This window comes from Hordeum vulgare, chromosome 3H, assembly GCF_904849725.1.
Source record: "Hordeum vulgare subsp. vulgare chromosome 3H, MorexV3_pseudomolecules_assembly, whole genome shotgun sequence".
NCBI lineage: Eukaryota > Viridiplantae > Streptophyta > Magnoliopsida > Poales > Poaceae > Hordeum > Hordeum vulgare.
The window spans coordinates 567,949,346-567,967,041 of NC_058520.1; the positions used below are offsets into that span (position 1 = coordinate 567,949,346).

The 17,696-nt window shown below is 47.4% G+C and overlaps 1 protein-coding gene across 1 annotated transcript; it reads left to right on the forward strand.

Annotated features, from left to right (window-relative positions):
- The first annotated feature begins 15,357 nt into the window (after window positions 1–15,357).
- Window positions 15,358–17,083, forward strand: LOC123440660. The gene is made up of 2 exons (XM_045117221.1): window positions 15,358–15,507; window positions 15,601–17,083. The coding sequence occupies exon 2, from the start codon at window positions 15,645–15,647 to the stop codon at window positions 16,848–16,850; it is 1,206 nt and encodes a 401-aa protein (XP_044973156.1). The 5' UTR covers window positions 15,358–15,507; window positions 15,601–15,644; the 3' UTR covers window positions 16,851–17,083.
- The last annotated feature ends 613 nt before the right edge of the window (window positions 17,084–17,696 follow it).

Here is a 17,696-nt window from a genome sequence, read left to right on the forward strand (position 1 = left end):
TCCAAAAAAAACTTTTGACACAATGCAACATATATCATAGGTACAAACCCATCTATCAATGCAACATATAAGAAGATATGATGTTTTATGTGCTTTTCAAGGCACAACATATATCAATGGTGTTTATGTGCTTTCCAAGGCACAAACCCATCTATCAATGCAACATATAAGAAGATATTTCACATAATACAACATAGTGGGGTTGAACACAGATCAAGTCACTTAAACATCCATAATTCAGAGATTCTTACAGTACAACATGGGTACAAACCTACTTAGTTATTAAGTTACAACCATAGCATAGTGGAGTGCAAGCTACATTAAAGAATAATAATTCACAAAAGGGTAGCACATCAACCATAGCATAGTGGAGTTCATCTTCATATCATTAGCAATCTAGCTTCAGCTCATCCATCCAAAATGTCCCTGATCATCTTCAACTTCTTTTGGTTCTTCTCCACTGCCTTCAACTGATCAGCAATCTGGAGCTTCAGCTCATCCCTGCATTTAATGAGATTCTCAATTCCTTTCTTCAGACCATCAATGTGAAGGTTGAGCACCACAATGTCATCATTAAGTTTTTCCTTAGAACTGGTTAGTTTATCAATCTGAACCTTCAAATTGTAGTTCTCTTCAGTTAGCTTCTCCTTCTCCTTCAAATGATTAGCCTTCTGGTTCCTAATGACCCTGCCTTGAGTTTCTGCAAGATTCATAAGCACTGAATACTTCCATTTAAGTTCCTTTATCTATGCCTCTTTCTTCTCAATCTCACTATTCATGACAGCCACGACAGCACTAGAGCTCTCTGCACCATGGGCATTCACCTTATCCTTCAAATAGCTCAAATCCATGACCCTCTCCTCCTGGGCATTGAGTAGTTGATTCACATCTTCTACTAGTTTGTCATAGTTTGCATCAAGATTTATTTTCTCTTCTGTAAAGTGGTGAATTTTCAGTGAATTCTCCAAGTTATCATCCCTCCTAGCACTCTTGTTGTCTTCGAACATTTCCCAAAGTTTCAACAATGCATTTTGCATTGTGGGAGGCCACTCTCGGTCTACCCACCCAACAAAACCACATTTTTGAGGTTGCTGCAATACAAAAAACCACATATTATATTTCTCTATAAAGCACACCAATTAAAATGTCGCCACCTACATAAATAAAAACTAACACTGATTCATTTTAGTAGTAATCAGTAGTAATGATTCATTTAGTTAAAATATCAATACCTACATAAATAAAAAAATAGCACTACTAATGAACACTACTTGTAAGAAAATAGGAGCACTTGTAACTAAGCTGCATCTTTAGCAGTACATAAATAAAAAATACCAGCTATTGTAACTAAGTTGCATCTTTAGTAGTACTAAACAATGATTGATGCCCATTACTACCGAGCAAGGAGTAGTAAACAATGAATAAGCTGCATCTTTAGTACTGGCTAAGTTGCATCTTTAGTAGTAAACAAACTGCAAGCTGAATTTGTAATAAACAATGACAATCTAATCTTGTCTGCAGTAGGAACAATGACAATTTGTAATATACAATGACAATCTACAACAGGAACTAAGCATTCTGCACTTGTAACTAAGCATTCTGCACTAATACTGATTCATTAACTAAACAATGACAATCTGCTGCAGGAAATGTCCAAGGCACATTTTAGCGTGCAACTAAAAACATGATTGTCCAAGGCACATTGTTTAGTTACATAAACAATGAGCTCATCTAACTAAGCTGCATCTAACTAAGCTGAATGAGAGGCACATTACTGAATGATTGATGCACACACTAAACTAAGCATCTTACCGGGTGAGCACACACTAAAAACCTCCTTCCCGTCTCAAATCCTTCGAATGCTATGCGACGCTCAGGCGACAGCCGATGCTCCGAGAAAACATCCAGGGCCGAATTCTCGATGCCCATGTAGTCTTCGTCGTCGATGCTAGCAGGGATCTAAAGAACGAACCAAAAATCAGAGAGAAATCCCCAGTTGGAAGAAACAGAAACCCTAACCCTAACCCTAGCTCTACAACTTACCCGGTACATCATGCCGTCGGAGGAAGTGCTGATGTCCAGGCTCGACAGGTCGTTGCTACTCTCATCCTCGTAAACCATGGCGCGGCGGAGGGGGTGGCGGTGGACGAGGTTCGATGACGAGAGGGGCAGAGGCGAGGGAGTGCCAGGAGAGAAGAAGGGGGAAGGAGGCGACTGGCTCAGTCGATGGGTCCGAGCCAGACACAAAGATCGACCGACCGAACAGGTTCGAACCGTGCCAATTGACATGCGGTCCCGGTACGTCAGATACTGCGCCAATACGAGTTTATACGCTGTGAGACCGTATTGCAACAATTAGGCTCGGAAATGGTACTGACATGCAAAAAAATGACTACTGGTACCTATCCGTCATAGCGTGCCCAAGTGTGGTATTGCCCTGCAATTATCTCATAATACATACATACATACATACACATTTCCATTTTCTCCTACACTACACAATCAATAGGGGCTAATCCCCTCTGTCTAACAGGGAGGAACCGGAGTGCACGCAAGCACGCAACCGGCGGCTCGCCGGAGTAGGGAGAGGAAGGGGAGGGTGGGAGGAGCCCGAATGGGCTCACGGCGCGTTGCTGAGAAGAGGGGTGGCGTTGCTCGATGGAGCCGACGTGGAGGATGACGAGGAGGCCGGCGACGAGGTGGAGGTCGAGGTTTATCTGGCGACGGCTGGTGGCGCCGCCGTGGGGCTCCAGGGCGGCGGAGGAGGATGGTGGCTGCCGGTGCGGTGGCGGTGCAGTGAAGGGCGACCCGGGGCGGGGGTGTCGCCGGCGCAACCCTGGCGCGGATCCGACGGGAGAGGCACGGGTGCTGGGGGGCGAGCGCGAGGGGCCGAGCGGGGCAATGGGATCCAGGGGAGAGTAGGGAGGCGCGGGGAAGGAGAGGCCAGCGAGGTGACGTGGGGCGGTGGGCTCCTGGCGCTCGTTGCGAGGAGAGTGGGGAGGGAGCGACGGGGGAGACGAGGTGAGGATCGTGGGAGTCGCTCGGAGGGGAGGGAACCAGGGGGTTCCCTCGTGGGGAGAGGTGGGAGCGATGGGGTGTCACGCCCAAGATGTGACCCTATCCTCAATTTGGCATGAAGGCCTCGTCAGGGATAGAAGCGCATCTCGTTGTGTCGCAAGAATGGATATCGTTACAAGTACATGTACTGAACAGAAGAGATATATATACAGAGTTGGCTTACACTCGCCGCAAGCTACATCAGAGTCACATCAGTACATTACATAATCATCAAGAGTAAGAGCAGGGTCCGACTACGGACGAAAACAAACGACAAAAGAAGAATGACGTCCATCCTTGCTATCCCAGGCTGCCGGCCTGGAACCCATCCTAGATCGATGAAGAAGAAGAAGAAGAAGAAGAAGAAGAAGCAACTCCAAATGACAATCAACGCGCTCGTGTCAAGTAACCTTTACATGTACCTGCAACTGGTGTTGTAGTAATCTGTGAGCCACAGGGGACTCAACAATCTCATTTCCAAAGGTATCAAGACTAGCAAAGCTTAATGGGTGAGGTATGGTTAAGTGGTGAGGTTGCAGCAGCGGCTAAGCATATATATTTGGTGGCTAAACTTACGAGTACAAGAAATAAGAGGAGGGAAGGTCTACGCATAACGGGCGTGGACTAATGATGATCAAAAGAATGATCCTGAACACCTACCTACGCCAGACATAACCCCACCGTGTCCTCGATCGGAGAAGGAACTCACGAAAGAGACAGTCACGGTTACGCACACAGTTGGCATATTTTAATTAAGTTAACTTCAAGTTATCTAGGACCAGTGTTAAACAAAGCTTCCACGTTGCCACATAACCGCGGGCACGGCTTTCCGAAAGATTAAACCCTGCAGGGGTGCTCCAACTAGTCCATCACAAATTACCACAAGCCGCATAGAAATCCTCAATCACGAAGCTCGCGATCTCGTCGGATTCCCTAGTGGAAAACCTCAACTCTGAGATTACCAAAAGCACCACCGGAATCCCGATGCACAAGATATCTCGTCGAAGGTAAAACTAATCCAGCAAGGCCGCCCGACGTGTCGACAATCCCGATAGGAGTCGCGTACCTCGTTCTCAGGACACGACGGATGAGCTAGACGCCGGGATCGCTAAACCTCCGGGTGACTAGAGGGGCGCTGGACATCGCTCAGGTGGGGCCAACACTCATGAGGAGCACTGGCCCGGGGGTTGATTAAATTAGTCCGCGGGTGCCGGCGGGTCCCTATGCATTATTATTAGGTTATTAGGCAAATGTAGTACCAAAGTTTGGCCTTGCCAAACCAGTCTTAATCTAAAACGAATTATCAAGGGGGTCCCCATAACAACCCCGATCGTGTTAGGAGCGCTCATTTATGGAACATAACACCGGTAGCCGAAACTAAGGGGGCAAAGGTGGAACAAAACACCAGGCTAGAAAGGCCGAGCCTTCCACCTTTTACCAAGTATATAGGTGCATTAAATTAAATAGCATTTAATATGGTGATATAACAAGGAACCCATGTTATCACATGGAAGCAAGTGCACCTGCAACTAGCAACGCTAACACAGGGTTAAGCAAGCAGTAACATAGCCAATCAGTGGTTTGCTAGGTCGAACAGGTTGAAGGTTAACATGGCATTGATGAGAGGCTGATATTTAACAAGTGGTAGGCAACGAGACATAATCGATAGAAGCGATAAGACTAGCATGGCAATGATAGTAATGGTATCTGGGGAAATGATCATCTTGCCTGAGATCCCGCTTGGAAGAAGAATGCCTCCGTGAAGCAGACGAACCGACGTAGTCGAACGGGTCCTCACAATCCGACACGCTGCGGAACTCTATCGAGACGAAGCAAACCGGAAACACAAATCATCACACGGAATTCACCACACGATGCACAACACATATGATGCATGAGCAGCTGAATATATGCAAGTCACGGCATGTCAAATCACACAATCAAACACTACACATTAAGTGAAGTTCAATATGCAACGAGTTGCATACTGACGAAACTCCACGTTGATTATTTAGTTCTATCTCGATTAGATACACGGCAATATTAAATGTGGTTAAACATGCAAGAGGTGAAGCGGAAATTAAACTACCTATCTAGACATTTTAAATGAGGTCGGAAATGACATATAGCATCTCCGAGACGACCTCACATGTTAATTTACAATTCTGTCCAGATCTGAATTAACACATTTAATTAGTTGTTAAACAGCAAAACAAATAGGTTCACGTGATTCTACGCGTCAAGGCAAGCAATCTACACATAAAGAACATCTCCAACGGAGCTACGGTTCAAAAGATACAAGCACCGCAAGATATGATGGCATGAATGCAATATGTGTGCAACGGCTGTCACGAGCACTTCAAAACATGCAAACAGCAAGATAACATGAAACTACACGAGATTCTAAGAAAGTTCCATGTAGGACACAATCAAATCGGAGCTACGGTTCGAAAACTACGAGCAAAACAAGAAATCACTACAATCTGCCAAAATCAGCCACATAGCATTTTCTACGCCCCACAACTATGGCTACACAACTCCGATATGCTCAAGAAAGGCATGGCACGGAAGAGGGAAAATACGCTCTACTACAAACAACTAACAATAACTAGCATGGCATCAAGGAACACTCGGAAAAGAAGACTCAAAATGGCATCTCACACACTATTTCAGACTTAGTGAAAATATTGACAGCAACAAAACCTATAGATACAGGACTCCAAATGGCATGAAACTTTACAGCATACTAAAGGAACACAAGGGGTACAACTAACTCCATTGGACCAACCTCAAAAGAGCTACAGATCTAAAGATGCAAGCTCGACAAGACAGCAACAAAATATCACAGATTCCAGACTTAGAAATATTTCAGCTCCTCCAAATCAGCACTATTTCTAGCAACTTGAGGGCTATCAAACCACACCTAAACATGCATTTCTATTGCAACCAAAAATACCAGGGGCTAAACAAAACATCCAAGATCAACTCCCTAGTTGACAACTAATTCAAACGAGGCACGGAATAAATCCTACGAATTAAACAAAAGGGCAACTTAGCAAAATATCTCGCGAACTAACTTACTCGAAAGCTAAATCTAATTGCACAGAAAAATCCCCCCGGAAACATATAAAATATGTGGGGTTTGCTACACAAAATAACTCCACACATTAATGGGAGATAAACACCTAGATACGGGAAAATAAACTACCGGCAAATCCCTACACCCCTACACGTAAAAATACAATTGACCGCTCTAAAATACACGGAAAAATAGTCCCTAAAACATGGACATTTAATCTACGGGATACGGGCAGTCCGGACTTGCACGAAAATTAAATACGGGGCGTATCCTATTGAAACAGCACGCAAAACTAGGCGTTTGGCACGTTAAACTTCGCCCAATTATTATGCAAGTTGTAAATTCGGATTCTACGCGAAATTCTACACGAAAACCATATACAACTTGCCTCGATCCGACTTACGGTTTAAAAACTACGGACGTTTTAATAACCGTCATTTTCTGGAATTTAATAATTCGGAAAAATCCCTAATTAACTAACCGGGACGAAACCAGCATGGATCACTATCTAACACCTAGGCGAAAAAGAAGAAAAAAAACACAAAGGGCCACGGGGAGCTCACCTTGGGCCGGCTCGGACCCGCGTGGTGAGGAGGCTGCGGCTTGAGGCGACGGGCGACGCGGACGGGCCGGTGGGGCGGCCTGGCAGGCCGGGGCGAGGCCCACACGGGCGAAGCGGGATCGGGCCGGGGCGACGCGGGCCCAGCTGGCTGCTGGAGGCTAGCGGATCGGGGGGAGACCGATCCCGTGGTCAACTCCCTCGTCCCGATCCGATCTGGATCGGGGACGAGGCGGCGGCGGTTGCGGCGAGCGCCAGCATGTGGCCGGGGACACGCGAGGAGGCGGGTCCGTCGGGGCGGAACCGGGTCCGGCGGGGACGAGGGACTGGCGGGGATCGAACTGGACGGGAGCAGGAGCGGGACGCTGCTCCGGCGAGCTCGCGGCCGGCGGGACCGAGGCCACGGCCGGCTCCTGGAAGGAGGGCTCGGGAGGAGCTGCGGACAACCGGATCTGGCCGGCCGGCGTGCTCCGCGAGGGGCACGGGCTGCTGCTCTGCGGGAGGTCGCCGGCGGCTCGATTCCCGGAGGAGGTCGGCGGGCACGGGAGCTGCTGGCGCTATTGCTGCGGGAGAGGGAGCCCCGGGCGCAGGGAGCTCGGGCCACGGCGGCGGCGGCGCGATGGGCTCGGCCGGGCCCGATCTGGGCCTGGCGGGCCGGCGGCGTGGGGGAGGAGAGAGAGCAGGTGGGAGGCTAGGGTTTCGGGCGCGAAAAATGAGGCAGGTTAGGGATGGCTGTCTAAATGTGATGGTGGGGTATATATAGACAAACGGGGGGGCTCGGTTAACCGGAATCGCGCTCCGGATCCAACCGCGGGGTCGGATTCGGACGATACCGCACGAGGGAATGGGTACGCGGCCGTGTAGAGGGGATATCCGGAGACGAGAGGGAGAACGGGCGGCGCGGCACGAATTTTAAAACACCGACAAACGTCCGACGGTAGCCCGAATACGGTGCCGCTACGATCGACCGTTCGGGTACCAGACGGACTGCGATCGTGACGAAATTCGATAGGCGGCCTAGCTAGATTAAAATAAGACCGCACGTCAAATCTCGACCCGATCAGAGAAAGTTTTATGCACACTTTTAAAAGAGGGTTTCGACGATGCCGCGGGCGCGTGCGTGTGTGGTCGGGCTCAGAACGAACAACGACGAGAACCGACAACTAACAACGGATGCAAGTTTTGAAAACGGGCGGCAACGGGATGCCGATGCAATGCTGATGATGCGCATGATGCGATGATGATGCGACAAAATAAAACAGACACACGACGAAAACGGAAAGAGAGAGGAATCTTCTGGAACGTCGGCATCGGGCTGTCACATGGGGTGTGTGGAAGTGGCGGCGGCGGCAGGGAGAAGTGGGGCGTGGGGAGACTTATACCCCCACGCGGATGGGCCGGTGGGTGGTGGCTGGGCCACTTTGGCCCAGTTGGGCCAGGCCTTTTGGTTTTTTTTGTTTGTTTGCTTTTTTTTCTCTTATCTTTTTTTATAGTTTTTGTTTTAAATATATAGGTTTTTAAATAATTTCAAAACGATTCACTTTTATAATTTATTAGGAATTTTTATAAGTCCTCCGACATCTTTATTTTCGCATTCAAAAAACTTTCCTCGTTTGACTTTATTTTTAAATTTTGAATTTGACTCGATTTCGAACTAACGCGAGAACAACGATAGCAATAACGGCGACGTGGCATCATTAGCGCGGGATCACTGTAGCTCATTTACATTCAACACTGTAGCAAAAGCTGAGGATGTCACACCACATCTCCATCTCCATTAGGCTGCATAACCTTCACACATAGTTTCTTGTGATAGACAACCTTTGTTTGTTTAGTGGCTTCCCTGACGAAGCAGCGTTCTCTAGTGATCACCGGCTTAGATGTATGCACTTAGCGCGGCCAGATACCTTTCGTGCGAGGCTAAAGGTACGCCATCTTGTTCCCAAAGCGCGGCCAAATACCTTTCGTGCGAGGCTCAGTTTCTGTCCGTACTACTTGCACTGCATTGCATTTTGTCAGAGACTCGGAGTTTTGTGACTGAGCTTCAGTAGTTTGTCAACTGAGCTTCACCGCCTCGTGCTGCTTCTTCAAGCTGCTGCTTACGCTCCTCCGTGAGCTTGGTCCTGAGCTCGTCCACGGTCGCCAGCACCTCCGCCACCTCCTGCTTACGATCAGCGCGGACATCCGTGGCGAGCGACATGCGGAGGCGGTGCACCTCGCCCATGGCCCAACGAGCGCGGCCGAGTACGCCTCGTGCTGCTGCTTGCGCTCCTCCGTAAGCTTGGTCCTGAGCTCGTCCACGGTCGCCTCCGCCACCTCCTGCTTACGGTCGGCGTGGGCAACCGCGGTGAGCTGCATGCGGAGGCGGCGCACCTTGCCCATGGCCGCAGCGAGCGCGGCCGAGTCCGCCTCGTGCTGCTTCTGCATGGCCTCAAGCTCCGACTGCCGCGAGCGATCGCGCTTCTGGGATAGCCGGTGGAGCTCGAATATGTGGGCCTCCTCAACCGAGGAGAGCTCAACGAGCTGCCCCTGCGAGTCATGCGCCTGCGCCGACGCCTCCGCGGTCAGCGCTTTGGAAAAGTAAGGGTGTGGTGCATAAGCACTCGGTGTCACACTACTGCAAGCGCAACGCCTGATACTTAGGCGTCACACTGTTGGGGTGGGGCCTGCAGCGCCAGCATGGCCAGGGGTATGGCGTCTACGGTTAAGGCGTCACACAGTATAGTGTGACGTCTAAGCGTCGGGCGCTACACAAAATGGTTAGCTGGGCAAAAAAAAATCAAACGCAATCCAGTTTGTGAATTTTTTGGATCCAGAGGTCAAATTTGTCAATTTTGCCTGCATTTTCCATATTATATATAGAGTACTAAAGAGGTCAATTTGTCAAAAAGAAGGGATGGTAGACCTCACATGCTTAGAGCACTGCCAATCCAAATCAATTTTAAACAACGTGGTCATTTGAGTTTTTTGGAGCAATCCATCAATTTTATGGTAATTTTGAAGAAATTAAGAAAACAGGTAGTTTTTTATGGTCATTTGAGTAGTTTTTTGCTATTTATTCTATCAGCATTATTTAAGTTTCATTGCACTCCATGCATGTAAAAACATTCGACGACGGGTCAGATCAGCAGGCGCCCAGTAGCCGTGCTTCTGCTGGGTGTATCCGCCGCCCGTTAGTGTTAGTGCGTCACAACCTCCTCCACGGTCGCTGCTGCTGCTGGTGGCTGCCCCCGTGACGGTCGGCGCCCGGGCGCCGGACGCCATCTAGCTATCTGTTTCCTTCTTTCTTTTTCTTTTGTTATAGATCGATCTTTCTGTGCAAGTGTGGCTTGTATACGTATGGCCTTCCGTGGATTGGCTATTATATAGTTTTCCAGGTCGAAAGGCTGCAATTTTTATTGTTTAGTTTTCTTTTATGCTGACATATATAGGCCCGCTGTCATTGTGCCATTTATAAAGAAAGCCATTTATTTTAAACGAGTCCCATGCTACGTATACATGTTGGTCAAAATAGTGCCACATCAACGCATTATACGTCTATGAATGAGATTATCACCGTATATGCACCCTTATGCCAAATTTTAGAACCAATTTAACGTATTTTTTAAGTTCATACACTAAAGTGAACAACGGTGACAAGTTTAAGCACTAGTGATGATATTACCTCTTTCGTTATCGACCGATCATTCCATGCAAGTGTGGCTTGTGTACGTATGGCCTTCCGTGGACTGGCTATTATAGAAGATGCTTAGGTATACGCATTGTGATGACTATGGCCTATGAAAGCGTCTGCGCAGTGGTGACCGGCCGGCCGTCCTCCACTCAGGCAGTCAGGCGGGCATCTCGCGGTGGAGCATAGAGGGACAGCGTAAATGTGAAGCGGCAGAGATAAGATCCTAGTCGCCCGCCACATTGAACCTGTACATTACATATGGTAAAAGCAAAAGATCCTGGTCAGGTTTGGGGGTGGTCTCTGAGTGAGTGAGAGAGAGAGAGACTTCTTGTGCGATACCCACAACCTCGTACTACTTGTGTATAAGCATAGATGCTTGGAACCACCCCGGGTGAATTTTGCAGCCATACGCATGGCGTTCTACTTTGTACCGGCAGGGTTGTCTCGACCTTTTTTTTTTTTTTTTGCGGGTGAAGGGTTGTCTCGACCTTGGCAAGGTGAGCTTGAGAGCAAGTACAATAGTGATCTTATAGCCTGTTTATATGATAATTTGTTTATGTAGAGAAGTACATTAAAAAGTAAGGGAGATTGACTCTTATGTAAAAATCAAGCTATATGCGTATACTCGTACACAGATGCAATAAACATGAAGAAAGACATAGAGAGAATGTAAACAAAAGTAGTATTTATATAACGGACCTTAGAGCAAAAATGCTCTTTGGAGGACGAGCTTCATGGAGCTCTTTTTTTGAAAAATTCAAAAAACATATATTTAAGTTTCGAAAAATCCTGAAAAAAATCATACACGTTCATACGGATGTATAACACATGTGTGTGAAATCTGACGATGAAATACATTAGGGTAAGAGCAACACAAAAAAGACAAAATCGTGTTTTTGAAAGGGTGAACAGTGCATTCACTGTTTATGAAAAAAAAATAGAGGCATTTGTCTTTTTTGTGTAGCTCGCACCATAACGTATTTCGTCGTTAGATTTTACACACATATAAAACACATCCATATGAACGTGTATGATTTTTTTCAGATTTTTCTAAAACTTTAAAGTACAATTTTTTATTAAAAAAACGAGCTCCATGGAGCTCGTCCTCCAAAACGCCCCACCCACCTTAGAGCATGGTTAATAAGAGCAAGTACAATAGGATGACGTGGGCGGGCTGTAAGACTTAAAATAATATATTTGTGATGAGTTGGAAGAGAGAGAAGAGGAGAGAGAAGAGAAGCGGGCTACAAACTAACAGCCGGCTGTAACACGTGCTCCTAGGCACTTTGTGAGAGAGAATGGTGGGCCTTCTATCAATAAAGTAGTACTTATTTACATATGTCTATTGTACTTGCGGGCTATAAGCTTGGCTATAGATGACGTGTCAATATCATATAGCCAGCAGCTGGCTGTACTATTAACCATGCTCTAACAAAGTCCCACCTTAGAGCATGGTTAATAACAAAGTCCGTTGCTGGCTATATAATAGTGTCATGTCATCTAAGGTTCATAAAAAAAAATCCACTGGTATAGTGACTTAGCTGTAGATTAGCTACTAATTGATGATACTATTTAATGCATGCATGTGAATGAAAGTAGGTGATTGAAAGAAACGAAGCTAGCGTCTGCCCTTTTGCATTGGGACGGGCTGCATGCAAGCTTTTACATTGATTGCCGTGTTGTAGTCGGGCGACAGATCTGTAGCCCGCGGCAAAATTGATCTCCGGGCTAAAAAACTCGCAAAGTGAGTTCGAAGGAGAAAAAATCACCCAACTGACCCTTTTATGTGACGTCCGACACTAGGCGTCACACTACACTGTGTGACGTCTAAGACGTCGGTGCCACACGCCGTCCACGCTGGCCCCACCCCCAGGCAGTGCGACGTCTAAGCCTTGGGCGTTGCACACTCTCGGCGCCACACTGTGACTTATCCAGCCACGGGCCAGCCTCCTCCCCCACCACCTCCTCATTCCCCTCCCTTTCTTTTTTCAAACCGACGGCTGGCTTTTCTCCTCATCCGAATCCCCTATTCTAAATGCTTCAGATCTGGTGATTTCTTTCGTGGATTGATCCCCCAAACTTGCGTACGAGGTAATCTCTTCCGTTTCACATCTATCTATCCAAATAGTATTGGGTATTTTCAGATTTGGGTTAGTTAGGTTGAGAGACATATTTTGATTGGATTTGAAATGTAGATGAGGAGATAGTCCTATGTAGATTCATGAGTAGTTAGTCCTATGTAGATGAGGAGTTAGTCCTATGTAGATTCATAAGTAGACGAGGAGTTAGTCCTATGTAGATGAGGAGTTAGTTCTACGTAGCATTTTTTTGAAGTGTATTTTTGTGATATGTAGGATTCATAAGTTGAATGATGCCTTTTGGATGGTGTGGTGTGGCTTTTGTGACATGTAGGATTCATAAGTTGAATGATGCCTTTTGGATGGTGTGGTGTGGCTTTTGTGATATGTAGGGTTCATAAGTAGGATTCATAAGTTGAATGATATGTAGGATTCATAAGTAGATTCATAAGTGTATTTTTTTGTGATATGTAGGATGGTGTGGCTTTTGAATGATGCCTATGACGTTGAACATCGGGCATATTTGATGTCGGAGAAGCAAATGGTAAGTAGATCATATGTTCAATAATCACGTATTTATTTAATAAGATGAAACTGTAACCATATCACTCCTTTATGTTTGCAGAAGCTTATGCCCTTGAAGATTCGGTCTCACGGGGCATCGACTGTCATGCCATACGATGAGCGGTACACACCATATATCGAGATGACAGGACTCCTTTCATTCATTCAGCTTGTGAGTCGGTCAACGCCCAACCTGAACGATGTGGCAATCAGTGCACTTACTGAACGGTGGAGGCCGGAGACCCATAGTTTTCACCTCCGGACCGGAGAGATGACAGTTACTCTTGAAGATGTTTCCATGATCACCACACTTCCGATTGAGGGGAAGCCTCTTTGTATGAGCACTGATTTTGAGGGATGGCGGCACCAAATGGAGTCCTTTATTGGTATGTCACCTCCAGAGCCGGAGGTAGAAGATGGAGGGAAGAAAGATAGAGTCCCGGCTGGCGCTTCTTTCACTTGGATTGCTCGACACGTGTGAGGCATACAACTGACAATGTTCCATCCTGGCCCTCCTTTCCATGGTATTGCACGGACAATCCAAGGACACCCTGAATCCTCACATGCAACCGTGTAACGCAGCTTCATGTTTGAATGAATAACTTTGTGTTGCCTATAATGCGTAACGAAATATTCATCCAACCACATCTTCAGTTCAAGGAATGTTTTGAAATTTGACCCCGGCAATATAATATTCTTCCCATGTTTGTCCCGGTGAGAAGGTGGCCTAACTCCAAACAATATGCCTTCGCCTCCGTCAACCACGACTTCATCCGCAAGGCTAAGATCCTTGAACAATGGTGTCCGGTGATCCCGCCCTAATACCTTCGTGAAAGCTTCAACCTCCTTTGCCGTGAACCCTTCCTCATCAACTTCTTCATAGGGACCCTCATCGTCCGACTCGGATGCATAGCCATGTGAGTACGGAATAGAATGGTCCATTGTCTCTTGCAAATTATATTTGTCCAAATCATCAAGGCTGTTGTCATGGAGGATAGTACCATCATTCTCATCATCATCATGCTCATCATTCTCCTCTAGCAATGGTTCATGTTGGATACTCGATTGTTGTGCTGAAAGAGGTTCAATGTTTGCCTCTTCGTTGATGCGTGGAGTACTTGCTTCACCAATCGGAGAGGCAACCCGGTTCAAATCCAAGTGCAAGTTAGGAACATTTATTTGGATGGCAAATAACTCTAGAGCCTTGTCTAGTGATTCGGCCACCGTATCCTTGTATGCAAGCCAACGTTGCTCAGAGTTGACACGCATGGTCTTCCAACGAATGTGCATTCCGAATCCCACATTATGCCTACCATTAAACTCAACAACGTCACTAGGGTCCATCCAATTCAAATCCTTCCGGACTTGTTTCAACAATTCAGCATAGCTAGGACAGAAATCGAACACCATGTCAAGCTCATCCGGGTTCGGATCAATATTGCCTTTTAAAAAGGCATCCTTGTCCACGTGATGAACATAAACACATGTTCTTCCCATCCCTAAACAACACAACATACAATATTTTCTATAAGCAATCATCCAAATACTATAATATCTACTTAATAAAAATAAACCCTATTTCTAACTTCCAAACATCCATAATCCTAACCCAATCTTACCCCTAATCCTAACCCTAACCCTAGCCTAACCCTAACACAACCATAATGCAAACATCCAAACAACCCTAATCCTAACCCCATCATACCCCTTCTCCTAACATACAAACAAATACAACAATATCATATACACCCCACATTTCATGAAAAACTAGGGTTTCCTCACATTTGCAAAAAAGTGACCAAATGATTTTTTTTTTGGATGAGAAGGAGGGGATCGGGGGGATTACCTTAGGGGAGGGATTGGACAACAAATGTCCGGACCAAACCTTCAGATCTGCTGATTTGGAGAGGGATTTGAGGAAGGGGACGACTTGAACACGAGCTGTGAAGTGAAGTGAAGGGAGGAGAATGAGGAGGGGGTGGGGGAGGGGGCTGACCCGTGGCTGGATAAGTCACAGTGTGGCGTCTAAGCGCTCGACGCCACACTGCAGAGTGTGCAACGCCTGAGGCTTAGGCGTCGCACTGCCTGGGGTGGGGCCAACTGTGCCAGCGTGGCCAGGCGTGTGGCGCCAACGTCTTAGGCCTCACACAGTGTAGTATGACGTATAGGTGTCAGACGCCACACGAAAGAGTCGGTTGGGTAAAAAAATTCCCCTTCGGGTTTACTTTGCGAGTTCTTTCAGCCCAGAGGTTAATTTTGTCATTGATCGTCACACATGTCCCACGGATTGATGACATGGCAATGACAAGAAAGCAAGTCCTTAGTCCACACGTGTTGCAAGGGAAAATACCTCATTGGTTTCTGTCGCTGGCCACATGCTAACGCACTGGGCGTTCCTTTTTTCTGTTCTTTTTTCTTTGTTCCTCGCACGCCGCCGGTGAACTGCTCACCACGACCACGGCGGCTCCTGGATCTGGACAAGCCGCACCGTAGCCAGGTCAGTACCGCCGCCGCCGCCGCCCTCTCCCTCTCTCTCTCTCTCCCTCTTTCCCTATCAAGGACTCAACTCAACAGAATCCTCCTTGTGCAGCTAGGTAATTTGGGATCGGAGCACCCACGAGCTGCGCCGTCTCCATGCCTCCCTCTGAAACTAAGCGGAGGGACTGGGCTGATCTCGGGGACGGGGTGGCAGGGATGATTGCCGACCGCGTCCTCGCCTACGACGTCGCCGACTACCTCCGCTTCCGCGCGGTGTGCAGCCCGTGGCGGCGTTGCTGCGCGGACCCGCGCGCGCACGGCGACCTCGACCGCCGGTTCCATCCCCGACGGTGGCTCATGCTCCGGGAACCTCGGGAACGAATCGACTCTCCCAACGTCCGCCGCTTCCTCAACTCCTCCACCGGCGAGTGCATCCGGGTTCACCTCCCGGGTCTCCATAACCAAGAGGTGCTCGCCCTCTCCTCCGAGGGCCTACTCGTCGTGCTCGACTGGCCGCGGAGCACCAAGGTCCACCTGCTCAACCCGCTCACGCGCCATCTCACCCAGCTCCCGCCGCTCATGGCGCTGCTGTCTTATCAGGGCTACGAGTGCTTCCTTTACACTAGTGCTTTTGACACCCACTTTCCAGCCTGGGGTTCCGGCATTCTCAATGATGATTCCACGGTGGTGCTCTGCTTTAGCAGGCTCAACATGCTCGGCATGGCAAAGCCCGGCGATGACCACTGGACGTTGTTAAACTTCCACAGTCCGAGTCCGGTGGCGCTGGGAACGGCTTCCTCAATGATCGCAGGACGATTCTACTGTGTCACCACTGATGGCGTGATGGTGCTGGAGGATCAGCCACCACGCTTGGAGCTGGTTGCCAAGCTACCCATGCCGGTTTCCCCGGTGGCGGATACTGTGCACCTCATGGACAGTGCTGGAGAGTTGATGCTGGTGCACCGTAGGTTCTCACGACACCATGACACCAATAACGTGGCCAAGAGGAGGTACGACGTGTATAGAGTGGATTTGGGCGCCGGGACATTGTGCCGAGTCAACAGCTTTGGTGGCGGGGCACATGCCTTGTTCATCGGCTTGTATTGCTCTCTCTCGGTGCCTATCAAGCTTTTCCCTGCAGGCTCCATTAGGGGTGACACCATCTACCTGAGCTTTGACATTGCAGAGAGGAGCAAAACTGAGGGCTACCATCTTGCAGACAGAAGCACCATTAGTAGCGATAACCTGAACTGCCACTTGGTCCTCCAGCCGCATACTCTTGTCGATTGTCTCTCCTTGTGCACTACTGGTCGGATCTGGTGTCACTTCGAAAAACATCTTGTCAGTCAGTGCAGACGATAGTGCTCATCTTTTTCATTTCTGGCAGGATACTGGGAAAGAAAAATGTGTGGCTAATCAATCTGTGGCTTTGGTTAAAAACAAAACCAAATGATACTATGTGGCTTCGGACCAAGGAAAGTCATCTTGTAAGTGGTGCTCTGCTTCTACTCGCCCTTTGAACCCTGGATGTTTAGCATGGTAACACAAACTGTACAATTGTGCTCTTTGAATCACATTTTCTGATCATTCCTTTATCTGAGATTGATATTCACAATTGCACTGCCACTGTCTGTCCTCTATGCTATATAAGATCCAGTTAGTTATGAACCAAATTAGATTTCCAGAGAAAAGGGAGGAAAGGCCCGTCCTAATTGATTCTTGTCTTAGAAAATTACATAATGCACTACATGTTGTTCCTTCCTCAATCAACCAAATTAGTTTTGCTGTCGACTCTTCAGGTTCTCCTAGACTGTAGTCCAATAGATGCATGCTTACTAATGAATTTAGGGTGAAATATGTGCCTGACCTGCCCTGCCCTGTCTTGAAACCAAACTCAGCAATGAAACCAGTCTAAACTAAATAACTAGAGTCGTACATAACCCAAGTAAAAATTGCTAGCTATTTAAGGGAAAACACAAGATAGTTTTGATTACATAACAACACAATATAGTTTTGATTACATAACAGCCTATTCGGCGCAGGTATAAAAGCCAGAATTCATTGCACAAGCGCATTATTGCATAAATAAATATATATAAATAAAACTAGGGCAACACGCATGTACTGATACTTGCACAGGTTTTTTTTAGCACAACATACAAGAATGTCCTCTCTTGATAGTTGGTAGATACACAAGTTTGATTGGTT

Excerpts from the sequence above, each read along its gene's own strand:
- LOC123440660 (XM_045117221.1), top strand. The coding sequence starts at position 15,645 with ATGCCTCCCTCTGAAACTAAGCGGAGGGACTGGGCTGATCTCGGGGAC.